Genomic DNA, 22,114 nt, shown 5'->3' with positions numbered 1-22,114 from the left:
CACCCCAGATCTTGTGCTCATGTGTCTTGAGTAGGCCCTGAGCCCACAACAATCAGACTCAGAGGTGAGAACGCTACCAACCGAGCCAAGACTGACAACACGAGAGGAACACTTCACTTCTTCATATGCAGTAGGAAAATTCTGAGCACAGTTCTGATCAACAGGTTTTCAGAACTAAAGCACCCTGTTGACACTTAACCAAAACACATAGGATCAGGATTCTTTTGATATTGCCCAAATTCAGTAGCATTGAAACTCTGCTGAACCATATTCGGAATAACTTTTCTGATGATGGCCCACAAATTATAAGATTCGTTAAATTCAATGATCAGAGATAATGTAGGCCAAGAACATGAATGTGAGGATAAAGATCTTGAAGTTGACTTGCTGGAGCAGAGGGAGCTAAAAGCACCTGGCATCTGACAAGAACATAAGGAGCAACGTTTTGAAAAGCTCGACAAATTTAATTCCTTTTGCCCACAGAGGCTAACAATTGTTAACAGTATGGTATGTCATTTACATGAGCGTTTAAATACTGAATCACACACAGACATATGTAATACTTTTAAATATGATGTTTTGTTAAGTAGAAATGGGTAGTAAATCAAATAGAGAAGTGAAAAAAAAAACATGCTTGGAAAGAGAAGTGAATTTGTAAAGGAGAGATTGGATACTCTGGACGGGAAAACAAGGGTAGAAACAACTTTAATAAATAAATGCATTGATGTAACCTTTCACTTCATTTTTCTGTTGGTGATTATTTAGTAGAATAGATTTTGTGCCCTTTGACTGCTTAGTTATCATTTATTGCAATTTCATAGTTATAGGTTTTGGTCTTTCAGATGAGGTATTAAACCGAGGCCCCACTATCCTCTCAGGTTGCGTAGAGACAACATGGCACTATTCAAAGAGGAGCAACTGGAATTTTTCCAGTGTCCTGACCAATAATTATCCATCAACCAACATCACTAAAACTGATTAACTGGTCAATACCATATTGATGTCTGAGGGTCCCCTTTTATGTGCAAATTGACTGCCACGTTCCCTGCATTTACAACACTATTATAAACCACTTCATTTGACGTAAAGCACTTTGGGACATCCTGAGGTCATAAAAGGTGCTATATGAATACAAGTTTGTTCTCTCTTTTTTATGGTGGTGTACAATATACAGAACCTTTGGGTGATATTGTGTTGCATCTGTAACATTAAAAGAGCCTGTGAAAAAGCAGTACCACATAAGTTTATCACACTGCTCTACTGAATACAACCATTTCCTAAAATATTGTGACATACAGTTTCAGCTTTGATTCCCTGACAGAAGTTTCCCAACATGTAGATTCATTTGAAGAGTTGCAATTTTTAAATACATTACCTTGTGTTGATCCATTGGCTGGGATTCCAGGAGTGACGTAAGATACAGATCATATTCAGCCTGAGGGAAGAGGGGCAAACAAGAACAAGTGAAAGAAACCAATGTTCAACATTTTACAGGGATTAAACTATAGTAACAGTACATTCTCTAAACCAACAATTTGGAAAGGGAGAGATGGGAGGGGTGGAATGTGGGAGGGTTGGAATAGTGCAAGAGAAGGAGAAAGGTGGAGAGCATGCTGGAAAAAGAAGGGAGAAGAATAAACAGAGGGAAGAGAAGAAAGAGAATTAATTCACTCTCACAGAGGGGCCTCTCACCCTCAATCTGTTTCCCTCGTCTCCTTTCATCCTATCTGTTTCCCTCAAAGGTACTTTGATTGCATTCAAAATTCAACTTTTTGTTAAAAAAAAAGAATGAGAATTAGACTGTGGAAAGAAATTTAATCTGTTTCTTGCTATCTTTACCTGTATCTATCTGTCTGCCACTTTCTCTCTGTCTCATGTGTATCCGCATTACATTGGTCCTTTCAAACTGTCAAAATTACATGTGACAATTCATCAGCTTCCAAAGAGAGCTAGTTTTTTTTTTACTATTGAAATAACTTTAAATAAAGAATCACAAACACACAATCTTTTTCTACCCCTCCCCAGTGATGGTCTTTTTTTTTTTGGAAATTGAAGCAACATTAAATGAAGCTATGCTTCATTTATTCATGTATTCAGCTGAATACATTTTCTAAAATTGCTACACCATGAAAGCTGCAGCATAAGTGAATTAAGAAAGCTATCATTTTTCGTTCAAACACACACTGCTCAGTTTTAACAGAAATCGCTATATTGATTTTACATTAAAAAAGCTTTTGAAATTGCCTTGTATTTTTTTCAACATTATTAGAAGGAAAGCTGCTGGGCAGAAAGTGCTAAAAGATAGATGAAAAATATTCTATCAGTATAGCTGAGTGAATGGTGCTGATAAATCCTGGGAAGTTAGTCTGACTGTATAATCCAAATTCAGTTCACAGAATTGTAACTTCAGTCAAAAGGGTCAATTCCAAGACATTAGAAGTTTCAGTTACTAAGGAATGAAATGGCAATTTAAAAAGTCAGAAAATATTTTTAGGTGTTAAGTGAACCAGATACCAAAATTGCACAATCAATGCGAGGATTTTACATAGAAAAGAAACATTATAAATGTGGACATAGGAAATGATAAATAGGGAAAAGTGAATAGAAAAAGATGGATAAATGTAACAACAGAAAGTGGTTACACGGACAGAAGGCTTTGAACCAGATTTATATATTCTCTTTAAAATAAGTTATGGAGATCAATAATTAGTTATGGAGGATGGGGTCCTCTCTTCTTGGTGTTGCAGGTCCACCTCACATGGATAGGAGAAAGCACTTCTGTCACATGTCTGGAGATTTGGAAACATGAAGGAGAACTGTTTGGACACATGTCTAAAAACCCACAAGCTATAAACAACTAAGTCTTAATCTGGAATAATCAATCATTTCAAGCAGTTTCCAATATTAACAGAGAACAAAGAGCATGGAATGATAACACGGATGAGAAGCATTTTGGTACATACAGTTTCTTGCGTTCTTAATAGGTGTCACTCATCTTTGGGACAAAGCATACACTCTTACAAAAAAAACTTTCCACAGTAAGTATGGCATTAAAAGCAACATATTGTCACTTAATATCTATCATTTTAAAACGTTAAAGATTGTGTACTATATGTCCTTGTAGTTAGCTGCTTTTTAAAAAATTCATGCATGGGATGTGGCCATTGCTGGCTAGGCCAGCGTTAATTGCCCACTGCTATATGCCCTTGAGAAGGTGGTGGTGAGCTGCTGTCCACGTGGTGTAGGTACACCCACAGTGCTGTTAGGGGGAGGGGGGGAATTCCAGGATTTTGACCCAGCGATGGTGATATATTTCCAAGTCAGGATGGTGAATGGTTTGAAGGGGAACTTCCAGATGGTGGTGTTCCCATATACCTGCTGCCCTTGTCCTAGATGGCAGCGGTCATGGGTTTGAGAGGTGCTGTCTAAGGAAGCTTGGTCAGTTCCTGCAGTGCATCTTGTAGATGGTACACACTGCTGCCACTGTGTGTCAGTGGTGGAGGGAGGAATGTTTGTGGAAGGCCTGCCAATCAAGCGGGCTGCTTTGTCCTGGATGGTGTCATGCTTCTTGGCTGTTGTTGGAGCTACACTCATCCAGGCAAGTGAAGAGCATTCCATCACACTCCTGACTTGTGTCTTGTAGATGGTGGACAGACTTTGGGGAGTCAGGAGGTGAGTTACTCACCGCGGGATTCCTAGCCTTGGTCCTGCTCTTGTAGCCACAGTATTTATGTGGCTAGTCCAGTTCAGTTTCTGGTCAATGGTAACCCTCAGGATGTTGATAGTGTGGAATTCAGTGATGGTAGTGCCATTGAATGTCAAGGGGTGATGGTTAGATTCTTTCTTGTTGGAGATGGTCATTTGTCTGTCACTTGCATGGCACGAATGTAACTTGTCATTTCTTAGCCCAAGCCTGGATATTGTCCAGGTCTTACTGCACATAGATATGGACTGCCTCAGTATCTGAGGAGTATTGCTGAAAAAGAGAGAGATTTTTTTTGTCGAAGGTTTTCGTCTTGCACTCATCAGGACAATTTTCAAGAAAATACCAATGTCAGGGAAAACAACATATTTATACTGTATGAAAAGAGAGTGATGATTGGTTGACAAGTGGACTCTGATTGGTAGAGGAGTTGCCATGGAGAAGGCACCAGTTGGTTGGTGACTGACAGTTAACTGCCAAGCATTGTTTGCAATTTAAACCAGGCAGCTTGACTAATTAGTCAAGACATTGTTCTGGGGAATAAATCAGTGAATGGCTGTCAGTTATTTTGTTTAGCTGAAACAGGCGAAATGTGTGTATATGTTCTTTCTGTCTGCAAAGAAAAGGGTCCTGGGCATTAAGATATGTAGCTTCCAGTACATGCAAATGCGCCACATTTCAAGCCCGACTGACAATCTTAAATTTGTTGTCAGTGTAATTCTTAGCACTCTGTGGATTATTTAGCAAATGGTGCCCAATTGTGAAATCACATCTAATGTTCAACACTGTGTTTTGAGTTTTGCAAGCATGGGTTGGTTGGGTACGGTCAGTACCTTGCCTGTTGCAAACAGCGGAAGGGACATGCTGTTTGATATGATCCGCCAGTCTTTGGGATGCATGACCTACATACCTAGCATCACACTGGCACTGAAATTCATACATCATTTCTGTGATAGGCAGAACATCTTTTTGGCTTGACGGCAACATCTTTTTAGTGGTGAATACCACTCGTGTTGCTACTGCATAGCAGCAGCGTGAAACAGCTAGCTTCACCTGTTGGTCAAATTTTGAAATACCTTGACCTTCCATGGTAATCTGAGGTAGACTGGGCACTTTTCAGGGCTGAAAGTGATGGCCTTAGGCCGGTTCATGATGTTGTGGGTATACAGCATGAAATCTGATCAGGGTAGGCATTATCCCACAGAATGTCTTTGATGCGCCTATGTAGGCCATACATCCCAAAGACTGGTAGGCCTAGGACACTACCCTGAGGAGCTCCTGCAGTGAAGTCCTGGAACTGAGATGACTGACCTCCAACAATCACAACCATCCTCCTTGCGCTAGGTATGACTCCTACCAGCTGAGAGTCTTCCCCTGATTCCCATTGACTCCAGTTTTGCTCGGGCTCCTTGATGCCACACTCAGTCAAATGCTGCCTTGATATCAAGGACAGTCAATTTCACCTCGCATCTGGAGTTCAGCTCTTTTGTTCATGGTCGAACCAAGTCTTTATGAGGTCAGGAGCTGAGTGGCCCTAGTGGAACCCAATGTGAGCATTAGTTAGCAGGTTATTACTAAGCAAGTGCTGCTGGATAGCACTGTTGATAACCTCTTCCATCGCTTTTCTGATGATCCATAATAGACTGATGAGGCAGTAATTGGCCGGGTTGGATTTCTCCTGCTTTTTGTGGACAGGAAATACCTGAGCAATTTTCCACATTGCTGGGTAGATGCCAGTGTTGTAACCGTACTGGAACAGCTTGGCTAAGGGTGCAGCTACTTCTGGAGCACAAGTTTTCAGTACTATTGCCGGAATACTGTCAAGGCCCACAGCCTTTGCAGTATCCAGTGCCCTCAGCCATTTCTTGCTATCATGTAGAGTGAATCGAATTGGCTGAAGACTGGCATCTGTAATGCTGGGGGCCTCCAGAGGAGGCCGAGATGGATCATCCAATCAGCACTTCTGGTTGAAGACTGTCGCAAGTGCTTCAGCCTTCTTTTTTGTACTGATGTGCTGGGCTCCCTCATCATTGAGGGCGGGGATGTTTGTGGAGCCTGTTCCTCAAGTGAGTTGTTTAATTGTCCACCACCATTCACAGCTGGATATGGCAGGACTGCAGAGCTTGGATCTGATCCATTGGTTGCAGAATCGTTTAGCTCTGTCTATTGCTTGCTGCTTATTCTGCTTGGCACACAAGTAGTCCTGTGCTGTAGCTTCACCAGGTTGACACCTCATGCCCTCCCTCCTGCACTCTTCATTGAGCCAGGCTTGATCCCATGGCTTGGTGGTAATGGTAAAGTGGAGGATATGGCGGGCCATGAGGTTACAGATTGTGGTTGAATACAATTCTGCTTCTGCTGATGACCCATGGCACCTCATGGTTGGTCAGTCTTGAATTGCTAGATCTGTTTGAAATCTGTCCCAATTGGCATGGTGGCAGTGCCACACAACATGATGGAGGGTATTCTCAATGTGAAGACTCCTACCAATACTGTCATGGACAGATGCACCTGCAGCAGATAGGTTGGTGAGGATGAGGGCAAGTACGTTTTCCCCTCTTGTTGGTTCCCTCACCGCCTGCCAGACTCAGTCTAGCAGCTATGTCCTTTAGGACTCAGCCAGCTCGGTCTGTAGTGGTGCTACCAAGCCACACTTGGTGATGGACATTGAGGTCCCCCACCCAGAGTATATTCTGCACCTTTTCCACCCTCAATGCTTCCTCAAAGTGGGTTCAATATGGAGGAGCACTGATTCATCAGCTGATGGGGGAGCGGGATGTGGCAATCATCAAGAGGTTTCCTTGCCCATGTTTGACCTGATGCCATGAGACTTCATGGAAAGGTATTCCTTCATACAACTATTAAAATTACAGTGTGAGGGAATCTATATTTTTAAATTCAATTTGTACGTTTTTGAGGCAGGCCTTACTTTTAAACAGAAGCTGAACTGAAAGGAAAGCAGAAAAAAAACTGTCTCTAGTCTCTAAGGAATCAGGAGCAAGCTGAGGGTGGGAAATCAAAACTAAACATTGTTGAAAAATATAAAAGGACAGATCTGTGCAAGCTATGCAGCAGTTGTTGAGTCTACTGATGCAGAACAGACAAGTTGAAGACTCAAGAAGAGACTAGATCCACAAGCTGAGAATAACAAAGAGACTATGTTGTTGCGGCTGTTTCTGTTACTTGAAAGTAACATTGATGAATCTAACCGTCCAGAGAGACCCAGGCTTTCGTTCCTGGATTGGGTTTGCCGAGGCAGGAGATTTCCCAGCTCGTCGAACCCGACCTTTAAAAATGTCCATTTACAGGTGGGATTTTCAGTCAGGAGTGCAAGGGGCTGGGGGGTGGGGGTGGGTACAGTTATGGGCGGCAAACAAGTCAGGGCTGGCGACCCCAGAGTGAATGCGTAGGCTGCCGGGTGTGCTGGGCGGTTGGGCGCAAGTACGGTGTTTAAATAAATGCAAAATAACAATAAAACAAAAAACATTCCACCAACCTTCACCCCCACCACTCTCACACACTCTATGCCACATCCATGCCAACACATGCCCCCCAACCAACCCCATGACCCCATAACCTTTATGCCAACCCATGTCCCCTATCCACCCCTCCTCGGTCCCAATAACCCCTATGCCAACTTCCTCGACAGCGGGCAGTTCCAATTAGTTTGCGTGTAAAAAATGCATACCATGTTTTTAGGAAATAGAAATGATTTAAGTAAGTTATATTTGTATTTGTGGGTGTTAGGAATGAGTTTTAGCTTTAAAGTTTAAGTTTGATTTGTATTTCCGTATGGGTGTGTTAAGAAAAGGTCAAGTTGAGTTTTAGTTTCACTTTAAAAGGTGAAACCTGGGGTTTAGTTTTATTTCTGTGGGAGACAGCAGGTCTAAAACTGTTCGTATATCTGTGTTTCTAATGAGTTTTACGACTCTTGGGGAGAAATTAAAGGAAACACAAGGGTAGAAAAAACCTGTGCTGTTGCCTAGCAACAGGGGTCCAGAGAGGAAGACCCACCCACACAGTGAGAGAGAAAAAAAACAGCAGCTTGAATCCAGTTGGAAGAAGGTGCCAGGGACAGATAGCAGGTTCCAAGCTAAAAAAGAAATGTCCACAAAATCCAGGGGAGTGGACCAGGAGAAAGTCCCCAGAAGACCTTCTAGTCAAGGAAAGGACAGGAACCTGGAAAAGAGCTTGTTAAGTGAAGTTAAGAGTGAGGAGCAGATGAAGGGTCCAAGCTTCAGCCTTAAAGGAAGAAAAGCTTCAGGAAGCAGGTTTAAAGCAAAAACAGCTTGTGAGAAGTTGGAAGATCCAAAGAGATAGCTGAAGGTCTGTAGCTCTTTACTATGGGCATATGAAGCAATGGTGTACTGTTGGCACGACTGAGCATTTGAGAGAGAGAGTGCGTGGAAGGAAGTTTGAATGCACATGGCGATCCAAGGGAGTGGAACATTGGAAGGAGTGTTCAAAACTCTGGAGGTGAACCCTTGTGGAAGGTGCCTGAGAGAAAGCAACGGTTTGGGAGAAGGTTCCAAAGCAAGTTCTTGGAGAGTGGAAATTGGAAACTTTCCTGTGAAAGACAGAATTCAAAGAGACTCGTTGGCTGATGGTGTTACAAGTGTCTGGGTGGAGCTGAGGAGAGATCCATAGCATGTGTCTGGGGTGGCATCTGTCACTTAGTTTCAGAGTGTGGTGTATCTGACTACAGGTCACCTATTAGTCTACATGGACTGTGTACTTACTGTGAACATTAGAGTATAAGATAGCTTTTGTAACTTGGGCTATCCTTACAAATCTGTATATATTTGTAAAGGTATGGTTGTGGGTGAAGGAGTATTGTAATACCGTTCATCTTTTCTTAAATGTTTTATTCTTTTGTTAAAAGTTCATCAGCTGATTCATGTGACTCTGTTCAGTAGCTACTCTCCACGTATCTAAACAAAAAAAAAGTTAGGATCTATCAGGCCAGGTTCCACCCTGGGATCAAGCTTGTCTAGTAGTAACATCAGCTGGGATCATAACAATGTTCACTTTTAACAAACCCAAAGGGTGCCTTACCTCACCCAAAGGTATCCTGGCACCCTATCCAAAGATGTACCTTACCTCTCCAAAGGGGTACCCCCTGGCTATCCATAAGAATCCACCAAGTTCAAACCTCCTCTCACCTATTCTAATCTGCGCAGCCTGGATTCCACGCTCCTGTTCTTCCAAAATCCCAATCCAGTGGAGGCAGTTGGTGATTTAAATGGCCAGCTACCTCTGTGAATCGTGCATACGCGAACACCAGCCTGACTCCAGACCCCCCACGAAGATGGCAACTGCTGGGTTCGGGGGCAGGGCTTAGCATTTTCGGCATTTCCAGGATTTTCACCGTGACGGAGAGCCTCTCTATCATGGCGAAAATCCAGCCCCGATTTGTATAGGTTTTTGCAGATGTGTGCCATTTGCGGTGAAGACCGTGTCTATGGAACTTGGGTTGGCTGTGCGTTGCTGTTGGCTGGGAATCAGACTAGCTGTAGGAGGATCGGAGCTGAAAGTCCTTGTGAGGAAGACAGAGTTTGAAGGACTTTGTGACTCACTGTAATCATGAAAATCTGAGTGGACTGCTGAGCCAATTAGTAAGATCTCTCATAGTTGTATCAGCCCTTTAATGTGCAATTTATAGTTTATATTCAACCACAATTTGCCTATTAATCCATGTTTATTCTGGATGTTAGCGTATAGGATAGATAGTATTTAGTATTGATAGGACAGGTAGTATTTAACGTTTACTTTGCTGACTCTGGTAAAGTAAAAGTTCTTCTGTTTTCAACGATGGAACTTTGTGGCTTCATTCCCTTAGTAAGTCACTGAGATTTCAAATTTTGTCTACTTTAAAAATATGTTACTTGTCTCTACCGAGATTGTAACAACAGGCAGTTTGTAGTTAGCAGTGTCCTGATTAGGATAAATTAGACCCTTTCAGAACAGACTCGATTCCACCTACAGGGACTGCATGCAGATTTAATTATAATGAATGGGGCTATTATGAGCTGTTTTCAGTAAAATCGCTAAAGTCCATTTATATGCATGATTGTATGCATTGTTTGAAAAGCAAGTGAATCCACGGCAATAAAAAAGGGATTACCATCTCTCAAATGGCAGCTTCACATTTTATACATTCATCTTTTTCACAAACCCTTTAAAGATGATGCAACACTTGAACAGTTATTGATGGAGACATTATAAAGGAATTTCAACAAAGTTTCAAAGATTGGTAACTAATAGCTTTTGTGTTTATGGTCAAGAATGTATGGAAGAAAGAACAGTCATTCAGCTCATCTAACTCACTCCTTCCAACAGACAGTGTACACTTTACCAAAATAGACTTGCACAACTTATTTAATCACCTAACAGAGGTAAACATATATAGATCAAGTAGATGTAATGGCGCAGATATTTGAAACAGAGGCAACATATATATATACTTGGTCCAACAGTGCGACTTAAAAGTTAAAAAAGAACTATAAAATGGCCTCAAGAGAAAATATTTTTGAATGACTGTTCTTTCTTCCATACATTCTTGACCATAAACACAAAAACTATTAGTTACCAATCTTTGAAACTTTGTTGAAATTCCTTTATAATGTCTCCATCAATAAGTGTTCAAGTGTTGCATCATCCTTAAAGGGTTTGTGAAAAAGATGAATGTATAAAATGTGATATTTACTCACGGATACATTTTACTGCCATGATATAACCACACACATGGTATATTTATCAGCGGTGTGATGAATGTCAATGGTATTTGGCATGGTATTGAAAACAAAGGGAGGAAAGGTTAATAATAGAAAGGAACTTTACATCCAATCATGTAAGATTGGCTTTCAAATGGAATTTGTGAGGAAGTACAAAATGTGACATTTATGAGAAACAAAATATATGTACTGTGGTAACATTTTTAAAAGAGCAGCACAGAGTGTTAGGGGTTCAGATAAGGAATTTTTTTTTTTAAAAGGTGGAAGGTTTTCCCTCCCAAGTCCATCTTTCCTGCAACTCCATATTTCAATCCAATTCAAATTCCTGCCCTGCCACATCATCAAAGTGCCTCTTATCAAAGTCACAAATGACATCTCATGTCACAATGAGATAGGTCACATATCCATCCTCGTCATCCTTGACCTATATGCAGCTTTTGACACATGATCCTCCTCTGATGCCTTTCCACTGTCATCCAACTGGGTGGGACCATGCTCACTTGGTTCCATTCTATATGTCCAGAATTGCTAGAAAATCAAATCCAATGGTTTCTCTCCCCGTTCCTGCACCATTAACCCTGGTATACCCAAAGGATCTATACTTGGCTCCCTCCTATTTCTCATCTACATTCTGCCCATTAGCAACATATCCAAAAACACAGTGCAAGTTTCCACAAGTATGCTGCTGAAATCCAGCTCCACCTCACCATTACCTCTCTCAAAAGCTTCTTTGTCTCTAGGTCGTCAGACTGCTTGTCTGACATCCAGTACTGGATAAACAGAAATTTCCTTCAGCTAAATATTGTGAAGACTGAAGTCATTGCCTTCAATCTTTGCCACAAACTCCAATCCCCAGCAACCGAGTCCAACCCTCCCCCTTTCACAGGTAACTGTCTGAAGCTGAACCAGACAGTTTGCAACTTTGGTGTCATATTTGACCCAGAGATAAGGTTCAGGCCACGCATCCACACCATTACTAAGACCGCTTATTTCAAAACCTTAACACCTTCAGACTCTGCCCCTGCCTCAGCTCATCTGCTGCCGAAACACTCATCCTTTGTATTCTCAAGACTGCACTCCTGGCTGGCCTCCCATGTTCTACCCTCCATAAACTTATGTTCATCCTTTGCTGCCCATGTCCTGACTTGAACCAAGTTCTGATGACCTATCACACCTCATCTACATTGGTTCCCACATAAGAAATGCTTCAATTTGCAAAATTTTCATCCTTGTTTTCAAAGCCCCTTCCCTTCCCTTTCTATAATCACCTCCAGCCTTACAACCCACCAAGATAGCTGCATGCCTCTAATCCTGGCCTCTTGAGCACCTTGAATTTTTATCACACCACCATTGGTGGCTGTGGGGGGTAGCCAAGGACCTAAAATCTGAAATTCTCCCCCTAAACCTCTCTACTTCTCCTTCCTCCTTTGAAACACCCATTGAAAGCTATCTCTCTGATCAAGCTTTTAGTCATTCCCCCTCGTCTCTCTCCCCAATATTTCCTTATGTGGCTCAGAGTCAAATTTTGTTTGATAGCACTCCTATAAAGCACCTTGGGATGTTTTGCTATGTTAATGGTGCTATATAAATATAAGCTGTTGTTGTTTGATCATGGAGAGTTTAGAGAAGCTGATTGTCTGTTCGCTTTAAACTAAGAAGGTTACATGAAGATCTGATAGAGAGATTCAAAATTATAAAAGATTGTGTTGAAATAAATAGAAAAAACTACTTCCACTGGTTAGTAACTACTTCTTAGTTCCCTTCCCACACCTAGTGACATATGAGGCTAACAAAGCATGTGCTTACATCTGTTTCCATAGCTAATATTTCCTGGAACAGGTCACTGGCCTGTTGCTTGAGGCTATAGCTTGAGGTGCACCACTCTACATCAAACATGGCTGATCAGGAGACCCCCACTTTCATGTCCCTGTCATAGGTGTATTGGAAGGATTTACAGATTAGTAATCAACCCGTTTGGCCACATTATGAATGCATGGTTAGTAACTAGAGGGCATCATTTTAGGATCATAGCCAGAGGGGCAAAGTCAGGTTTGGAGAACATTAATATTCAAATGTAGAGGTTGTTATGACTTGGTATGGCCTACCAGAAACAGTGGTGGAAGAAAAATTCATATTAATATTTAAAAGGGAGCAAGCAAATTTTTTAAAAGAGCATTTATAACAATACAGGCAAAGGGGACTAAGAAGATAGCTCCTTCAGATGGAGAAAATAGGGCATTTGGCCCCATCAATGCAGTAAAATTATAAGATTCTCTGTACTCATTTCTAACTTTCACATAGTACTAACAACAAATACTGCCCAATGTGTTTTTTTTGTGCATTACTTAAAATTACCTTGATTTCTCTCAAGATTTCACAAAATATTGTTGAGTCTTGACAGACGTCCTCAAACACATCACTGAAAACCTGAAGACGTCTCAAGTTTGGTCCAGGGAGATGGTCTATCTTCAGCAGCTCCTAATTTTGTAATTTAAGAAAGAAATCACTGATAAGAGCTGAGCTCAGTTGTAAGAGAAACAAGGACATTTGTTTCACAAGGACACAATGACACAAACAGGTTGATGTAGGTATAGGGGTTTGAACACTTAAGTTGTTGAAATAAACTTTGAGCAACTGGAAGAGACAGCATAGACAAAACTAAATCAAAGCTTATTTTCCAATGAAAGCAAAGTTGCTAAGAGGCAGGAATGTAGAAATTTACATTCTTTATCATTTATTCTACCTGCTTATATACCTATATGGGATACCAAACTCTTTGCTTTGACCTTAGAAATGTATTCCGTGTGGCCAGATCCTTTCCATTATGTCCGCTACCCGCTTTGTTCTTTATCTACCCCCATCATTAACTGGTCTTGGTCATCTCCCATACCAGAAGTGGAAATAGACATTTATTGGTTCATTGTTTTGCATTCAAAACAGTTCAAGTCCTCCATTCTCCTAACACACATCAAAAGGAGCTTCGAGATTTTTTATGATGCTTATTTATAATTTAATTGTCAAAATTTTTCATCAATTTCCCATAATCTACCTTGAATTAGAGGCTCTTCCAGCTCAATCAAGTTGCACCAGCTGCAAGAATGCTAAAAATACTCAGTAGATCAAATCCATGCAGAGAGAAACAGAGTTAATGTTTCAGGCTAATGACCTTTCAGCAAAACCTAGAGCAGCACAAAGGAAAATCATGATATTATGGTGCGCAGTTACGATATTACAAATTTTTAGAAAAACTGTTAAGGTCGCATTTAAAAAAAGCCTTGGACAGAGTTTAAAGTCTGTTTCAAAATGGCTCCAAGCTGCAAACAGAATTATGGATTTCAGACTGCATTTCCTCTTCTGAGGCGCCCAACGGCATTCCTTAATTTAATTATGATTCATTGTGGTCTCATCCAGGAGATAACAAAGTTATGTTGATGCCTCATTGCAAGAATGTAAATTGTGCCTTGTCCAGGAGAAAAATTAAGAGCCACAAGAACCAGAGGTGGGAGAAATGTTGATGCCTTATTTGGGAGATGACTTGGCATTTTGTACAGATCACATGATAACAGCAGCCATCTTAGCTCCTGCAAAAAGCCTTGAAAAGGGCAGGAAGCTGAGAGAACCATCTTGCAATGTCTTCAGAGAAGCAAACAAGAGCTCAACATGGAGAGAGGGACCAACAAGCACGGCCATTGAAATGCTGTAATCATTAGTCTAAAAAAGGGCCACACCACAGTTCCTTGAAAGAGAACTAAACACAATGCTCACTGGCAACTTTGAGGATCTTTTAAAGTGTCTGTGACAATTGGGGGTTCAGGTCTGGCATTGAATCCATTTGCAAGCCAGCCAAAAATTTGCCATTTAAAGAAATTGGAAGTAGAAGGTGTAAAAAAGTGTCAAAATTGTTTGAAATCATATGAGAATCTACAGCAGCGAGCTTTTTGAAAACTAACAGCAGAAGTTAAGATGGCTAGTTTTGATGCACAGATGTTTATAGAACAGGAGGTCATAATGTGCAAAAAGTTAGCGTCCTTAAACATAGATCAGCTTAAATGCCATAGCTAAACAGATAGGGCTTAAAATACCCAATAAGGCACAGAGTTTTTCAAGGTGTTGCCCAAATATTTGGGACTCAGTTCAGAGTCGGAACAGGTAGAAGTGGCAGATCTGGAACCAGACCAGGTTACTATAGCAAAAATACAGCTGGATAAGCTGAGAATACAGCTGGAGTTTCAGGAAAGAGAAAAAGAGAGGGAAGCCCAAGAGAAAGAAAGGATTTCCCATTCCAACAATTGGAGATGGGGTTGCAGGCACAGAAAAAGAGAGACCTCAGACAGCTTGAGTCTGCTCTGGAAAAATCTCACTCTGTCTAGTAACAATCCAAATCACTGTAACCCAGAAACAGGTTTTGAGACTTTAAAATTCTCCAAATTTGTTCCCAAGTTTGAAGAGGGAAATGCAAAATCGTTTTTTGTCACTTTCAAGTAAGTAGTTGATAAGCTACATTGGACACAAGAATTGGGAACACTCACGAAACAGGGTCAACTATTAGGCAAGATACAGGAAATCTATTCCAAACTGTCCCCTGAAGTAACAATTAATTACGAAGATACCCAAAGCCGCAATTCTTAGTGCTTACGAGTTGGCCCCAGAGGCCTATCATCAGCAATTCCAAAATTCCCCAAGAAACCCACACAGACTTATTTGGAATTCGAAATGATTAAACATATCGTGTTCAACTGGAGGTTCCACACTTTAAAAATAGAATGTACCTACAATAAGGGAATGGGTACTGTTAGAGGAGTTTAAAACTTTCCTCCCCTAAAATATAAAAATGCACCTCAAGGAACAAAGGGTTTCTTTAGCAAGGGCAGCCGTAGTTCTGGCTGAGAACTACGAACTGACTCTCAAGCCACTGAATCACAACAGAGCTGGATCGAGTAGTTCATTTCAGCAATGAAGGGATAAAAGGGAGATGCAAGGGACAGAGGTAGATCCCAAGGAAAAAGACAGCAGGGGAAACTGGGCAAACCATCCCCCAACTTTTAACAGTTTAAACGCATATCGAGTGTATGTGTTTCTTTTATCTTTTGTTTCTTAAGAAGAAGACATGTAAAGAATGAAGATGGAATTTCATTTTTTTCCCAAAGGGAGGACAAATGTTACAGTGCATAGTTATGACATTACAAATTTTAGAAAATCTGTTCTGAGTCACATTTTAAAGAAACTTTGGACTGAGTTTTAGGACTGTTTCAAAATGATCCAAGCTACCAGACAGAATTGCAAATTCCAGACTGCATCACCTCCTTCGAAAGGGTAAAAGACAATCCTTAATTTAATCATGGTTCACTTTGGTCTCATCCAGAAGATAACAAAATTTCGCTGACATGTCATTGTAGGAAGGTAAATTGTGTCTTGGCTGGGACGAAAGCTAAGAACCACAGGTGGGAGATGGGCTGTTTGAAGTGTCAATGCCTTATTTGGGAAATGACTTGGCATCTTGTACAAATCACATGATAACAGTGCCCATCTTAGCTCTTGCAAAAAACCTTGAAAAGGGCAGGAAGGTGAGAGAACCATCTTCTAATATCTTCAGAGAAGCAAACAAGAATTCAACAGAGAAAGAGAGGGAGCAACAAGCACAGCCATCAAACTGCTCTATTTAAACAGCCTAAAAAAGGGCCACACCGCAAATCCTTGAAAGAGAACTAAGGAAACTCCTCTCTCCCCACTACCTGACTCTATTTACTAAGCTGCCTGTTAACACAACCTCTGGCAATTTGACAGTGGAAGCCATTGCAGCTTCAAGACCTTAATTTCAGACAACGCAACATCTCGACTTCAAATATATCAGGCCTGCACTGAAAAAGAGAGAGACTGAACCAATCCAATTTTTATAAGTATTGTTTTTATTTTCTTCTGTAACTAATTTTGTGTGTGCATGTGTTAGTGAGTATCTCTTCTTAGGTAACTTCCAGAGCAATAGTGTGAAATAAAGTAACCTTTTCCTTTTTTTAGTAAAAAGGCTTTGCTGCTGGGTTATTTTTAAACTGAATTACTCACTCCAAGGGTAAAATACACACACAGTCACAGGTGACTTTGGAGAAACACCTTTTAAAGCATCTGTGACAATAAGAACACTTGAACTGCAAAATACTGAAGGGGAAAGTATGCCCAATTTTTTTTACTCCTTTGGATGATGGCAATATCCTCAGTCTATGTGATTGCTAAATCTTTTTCAAAGTCAGAACAATTCCTTTCGGAGGTAGATAATGTAACATTTTAAAAGGTGCATCTAAAAAATTGAGCTGTATCCTCAAGGAGAGAATAGGAAAGTAACATGCATTAATAAAATAGAATCTGTCTGCATTTCCACCAAGGTACAAAGAAAACACCCTACACTGGTGTAAATTCACTTTCAACAAAACAAATATGTTTAATTACAAATAAGTACCTTCGTTGAGAGGTATGGAATTGCCACAGCCCTCAACACAAAACTTTTTCTTGCCTGCACCCACCACTCCCACACACCCCAGCCCCAATTTTGATCTTCAGTTATGGTTGTAGACATCACAGTACACCTCACAAAATGTTACCGTCCCTTACATGGCTTAGCTTCCACTCATGTTTTGCTACTGCTTTGTAACCAGACATTGCCTCCCTCTCAAGAAGGTCTTCCGTCATCAGGAATTTTTTCTCGAATTCAAGTAGCTTAGTGAATTGGTCCTTCCTCGTCAGCCCAGCCAAGTAAGACTCAACGAACTGGCTCTGGTCGTGGCCAGTGTGAGATCTTGCACACTTCCATGGCTTAGGCTTCACGAGCATGAGGTTAAATAGCTCCAATTCCTCTTTGACAAAGTGATCTGGTAGCTTTTGTGCCTCAGTGTGTGGGGATCTGGAGCATGCCTTGGTTTGTGGGATCGTTGAGTCATCTGAGATATCCTGAGAAGCTTTGGCACTTCTTTGGTCAAGATAATTGAGGCCAGGGCTGTAAATTGTAGGTAGTGTTGGAACCATGCTAGTCATCAGGCTGAAGTCTACAAATGCGTCAGTCATTTTCTTTACTTTGGCATCACTTGACCGCTGAACAGACCTGCAAAGTTTTTCTTTCTTAAAAGGAGAGGGCTTCTTTGCACTCTTCCAAGTCACTGAGGCATCCTGATGCGTTGATATTTTATTCAGGTTCCTATGATTTAAATGTCCAAAGCTGTAGGAAAAAATGTCAGCCTTCTGAGATTTTTCTAACTCATGGAGGAGCTGTCGGAGTGTTTTTTTCTGTGGGTCAGAATATTCGCTAGATTTATTCTTCATGGATTTCATTGTTTCAGTGAAGCAAAGCCTGAAAAATTTAGAAAAAATAAATTAACAACCTGATGTGGAAACTGTATATTTTTCAAGTGTCCAGCCTGCAGATCATCTATTCACAGCAATTTTCCTAGCGCACTTTTCATTATGAGAGAATTTAACTTTTGTTCCTCTATCCATGCTTACACTTATTTATAACAGTGTCAGTCAATAGCAAATAGTTCCAAAACACACATTCCCTCTAATTCATTTGTTTCTAACAGGCTATTTTTAAGCAGTCACAACCAATAAAAAGTTGACAATTTCTGGTAACTAAATAAATCAGAGGTTAATACCTAACTACGCTCCTTAAAGGTTATATTTTCTCATTTCTCAGTAAGATCCCAGAACCAATGAATAATCAGCCTCAATTACTGCTACTGAACTATTGGTCTATTTCTGATGCAGTCATTCAGAGAATTAAACACAGACTTGATCCCTTTGGTAAAAAAGATTGGTGAGTTACAGGCGTAGATTGCCACATCGAAATATGATATTGTGCCTCAAAGAAGGGCAGGACTAGGTATTAAATACTCCTGGATACAAGACATTCAGGAAATATAGGAAAGGAAGAAAAGGGGAAGGGGTGGCAGTATTGATTAAGGAAACCAATGCTGTGTTGGAGAAACAGAATATCCCAGAGGGATAAAGGACAGAATCTATTTGGCTAGAGCTCAGAAGCAAAAAAGGTGTATTACATTGCTCGGTGTGGTCTACAGGCCACCAACTAGTGGGAACAATGTAGAGAAACAAACTTGCAAGAAATTACAGAGAGGTGCAAAAATTATAGAGTACTTATAATGGGGGACTTTGATTATCCAAATACTGGAAAAGCAGTAACGAAAAGGGCAGAGAGGGGCAAGATTTCCTATTGTGTGTTCAGGAAATTTTCTTCAGCAGTATGTTTCCAGTCCAGTGAGGAAGGGGGCACTGCCAGACTTGGTTCTTGGAAATGAGGTAGGCCAAGTAGATCAAGTGTCAGTAGGAGAACATTTAGGGGACAGTAATCATCGTACCATATGTTTTAGGCCAACTATGGAAAAAGACAAAGCACAGTCCAGAGTAAAATTAACTGTAGAAAAGCCAACTTCAATGGGGTAAGAACAGGTCTGGGCAGAATAAATTGGAGTCCAAGGTTGGCAGGAAAAATTGTGGCTGATCAATGGGCTACCTTCAAAGAAGAGATGATTCAGGCACAGCCAAAGCACATTCCCTCGAAAGGGTAAAGTAGGGCAAACAAATCCAGAGCTCCCTGGATGACAAAGGAGATAGAAATTAAAATAGATAAGAACAAGTATGTTTAAAACAGATGCCAGGTAGAAAATACAATTGAAAACCAAGCTGAATATAAAAGGGTCAGAGGAGAGGTGAAGAAGCAAATAAGAGAAGCAAAGAAGGTGTATGAAAAGAGACTGGCAGCTAGCTTAAAAAGGAATCTCAAAATATTCTATAGGCATATAAATAGTAAAAGGGTGGTTAAAAAGGAGTAGGGCCGATTAGGGGCCTAAAAGGAGATTTGCACATGAGTGCAGAGGGCATAATTGAGGTACTAAATGAATACTTTGCATCTGTCTTTACGAAGGAAGAAGATGCAACCCAGACCATGGTAAAAGGAGGTAATTCAGACACTAGATGGGTTAAAAATTGAAAAGTAGGTAGGTGGTATTGGATAGGTTATCTGTACTTAAAGTTGATAAGGCACCGGGACCAGATACTGAGGGAAGAGACATTGCAGAGGCACTGACTGTAATTTTGCAGTCTTCCTTAGACTCAGGGCTAGTCCCGGAGGACTGGAGAATTGCAAACATTACACCCTTGTTCAAAAAAAAATGTAAAGACAACCCCAGCAACTACAGGCCAGTCAGTTTAACTTATGTGATGGTGAAACGTCTAGAAATAATAATTTGGGACTAAATTGACAGTCACACAGACAAATGTGGGTTAATTAAGGAACACCAGCATGGATTTCTTAAGGGAAAATCATCTTTAACTAACTTGCTGCAGTGTTTTGAAGAGGTAACAGAGAGGGTTGATGAGGTGCACATGGACTCCCAAAAGACATTTGATGCAGTGCTGCAAAATAGACTTGTGAGCAAAGTTAAAGTTCATGGAATAAAAAGGGTGTAGCAACATGGATACGGAATTGGCTATGTGACAGGAACCAGAGGGTAATAGTTAATGGATGTTTTTCAGACTGGAGGAAGGTTTGCAGTAGAGTTCCCCAGGGGTCAGTGCTGAGACCCTTGCTTTTCCTGATGTATATTAATGACCAAGACTTGGGGTATAGGGCACAATGTCAAAGTTTGAGGATGATACGCATTATGTGGAGGATAGTGCAGAACTTCAAAGGGACATAGAAAAGTTGGTGGAATGGACAGGCATCTGGCAGATAAAGTTCAACGCAATGAAGTGATTCATTTCGGCAGGAAGAACATGGACAGACAATATAAATTAAAGGATAAAACTCTCAAGTGGGTGCAGGAGCAGAAGAGCCTGGGTGTATGTGTGCATAATCATTGAAGGTGGCAGGACAGATTGAGAGAGCAGTTAATAAAGCATACAGTATCCTGGGCTTTATTAAAGGGGCATAGCGTACCAGAGCAAGGAAGTTATGTTGAACTTGTATAAGTCACTATAGGTCGAGTATCCTTTATTCGAAGCCCTTGGGACTGATTGCGCTTCGGCATTCAGATATTTTCAGTTTTTGGATGTGATATAGCCACCATATATATGGTAGGCCTAGGCCTACTTACATTACAATAGCCTAAGCCTAGGATAGCTATAGTCTACAAATACTAGGTTGTTTCTCCATTTTCCAACTCTCTCATGCCTTACTTACTTGTTAACACTTAATACACCTGTAATATAATAGTACATTGCTTTATTAACATACAAATTAATTGCATAGCCGTTCAAAAAAACGTTCAGTTTTTGGATGTGTTCAGTTTTCAAACGGATGGATAAAGGATATTCGACTGTAGTTCGGCCTCAGCTAGAGTATTGCATCCAGTTCTGGGCATCGCATTTTAGGAAGGATGTGAAGGCGTTAGAGGGGGTGCAGATAAGATTCACGAGAATGGTTCCAGGGATGAGGAATTTCAGTTAAGATGATAGATTGGACAAGCTAGGACTGTTTCCCTTGGAGAAAAGAAGGTCGAGAGGAGATTTGATAGAGGTATTCAAAATCACGAGGGGATTGGTCAAAGTAGATAGGGAGAAACTTCCCATTCGTGAAATTATTGAGAACGAGAGGGCACAGATTTAAAGTAATTAGTATAAGAAGCAAAAGTGATATGAGGAGAAACTTTATGCGCAGCGAGTGGTTAAGGTTTGGAATGCACTGCTTGAGAGTGTGGTGAAGGCAGGTTCAATTGAAGCATTCAAAAGGAAATTAGACTATTATCTGAAAAGGAAGAATGTGCAGGGGAGAAGGTGGAAGAATGGTACTAAATAAATTGCTCATTTGGAGAGCCGGTGCAGGCACAATGGGCCAAATGCCCTCCTTCTGTGCTGTAACAATTCTGTGAATCTGTGAATTCTGTTCATTTGAAGGAAAGAATGCTACTTGTTGAACAGTCTTTATGTAACTTTAGGGTTACATAACCTATACCCAACAGCCAAATCCAAACCATCTGAATTCCAAGATATTGGTAGGTAACAGAAGCTTTTACCAATGATTTCACAACTTGGAAGTCTTCCTGTGCTCTACTGTTCAAATAACAAAGGGCAGAGCAAGACCCAGAATTTGAAGCAGGGTGGGCAGAAAGGAAGGGAGGAGTATTAAAGGGAAGTTGTTTTCCAGCAGTTAGCTTAGTAGGGCAGGGCGATTTCCATTTCAACTAAAAGAAAAGCAGAAAGTGCTTGGAGCACTTAGCAGGTTGCCAACTCTGACTGGAACTCAATCTCTGTTTTCCTGGAAATCTTAGCACATGACCTCCTGCCTCCAACTGTCCAGCCCCCACACTGCCACCATTGGGTCAGTGGAACAGAGGCTCTGGCCATAGATTAGCTCTGCATTCTGACAGTCTGTACTCCACTGGATGCAAAATTTTAACTTTTTTGCCTTGGCACACAATCTGTAACAGTTGTTGCTACAAAACTCAAGTCTTTGAATATATATGAACTGAGACAGTAGAAACATGAAAACTGTTTTTGATGAGGCGAGAACACAAAGAACAGGACAAGCAATTCAACCCCTCAAGTCTGTTCTCCCATTCAATTAGAATTGATCTGTACCCCAACTCCATTTACCTACTTTTGTTCCACATCCCTTGATATCCCAACCAAAACAAAAAATCTATACCTCTTAGTCCTTGAAAGCTCCGTCCCAGCACAC

General features: G+C 40.9%; 1 protein-coding gene across 1 annotated transcript in view; it reads right to left on the bottom strand.

The window, feature by feature from the left end:
- Positions 1-17,886, bottom strand: part of LOC144689543 (uncharacterized protein C6orf118-like) — a 43,707-nt gene extending 25,821 nt beyond the window's left edge. The window contains exons 1-3 of the mRNA XM_078556710.1: positions 17,041-17,886; positions 12,793-12,915; positions 1,376-1,435 (exon numbers count right to left, since the gene is read on the bottom strand). Of these exons, the coding sequence (XP_078412836.1) occupies positions 1,376-1,435; positions 12,793-12,915; positions 17,041-17,754 (897 nt within the window). The 5' untranslated portion in view covers positions 17,755-17,886. The remainder of the gene's footprint in view (positions 1-1,375; positions 1,436-12,792; positions 12,916-17,040) is intronic.
- Between the last annotated feature and the right edge of the window lie 4,228 nt (positions 17,887-22,114).

This window comes from Cetorhinus maximus, chromosome 14, assembly GCF_964194155.1.
Source record: "Cetorhinus maximus chromosome 14, sCetMax3.hap1.1, whole genome shotgun sequence".
Taxonomy (NCBI): domain Eukaryota; kingdom Metazoa; phylum Chordata; class Chondrichthyes; order Lamniformes; family Cetorhinidae; genus Cetorhinus; species Cetorhinus maximus.
Note: the sequence above shows the minus strand (reverse complement) of the source record. Positions and strands in the feature narration are given on the sequence as shown.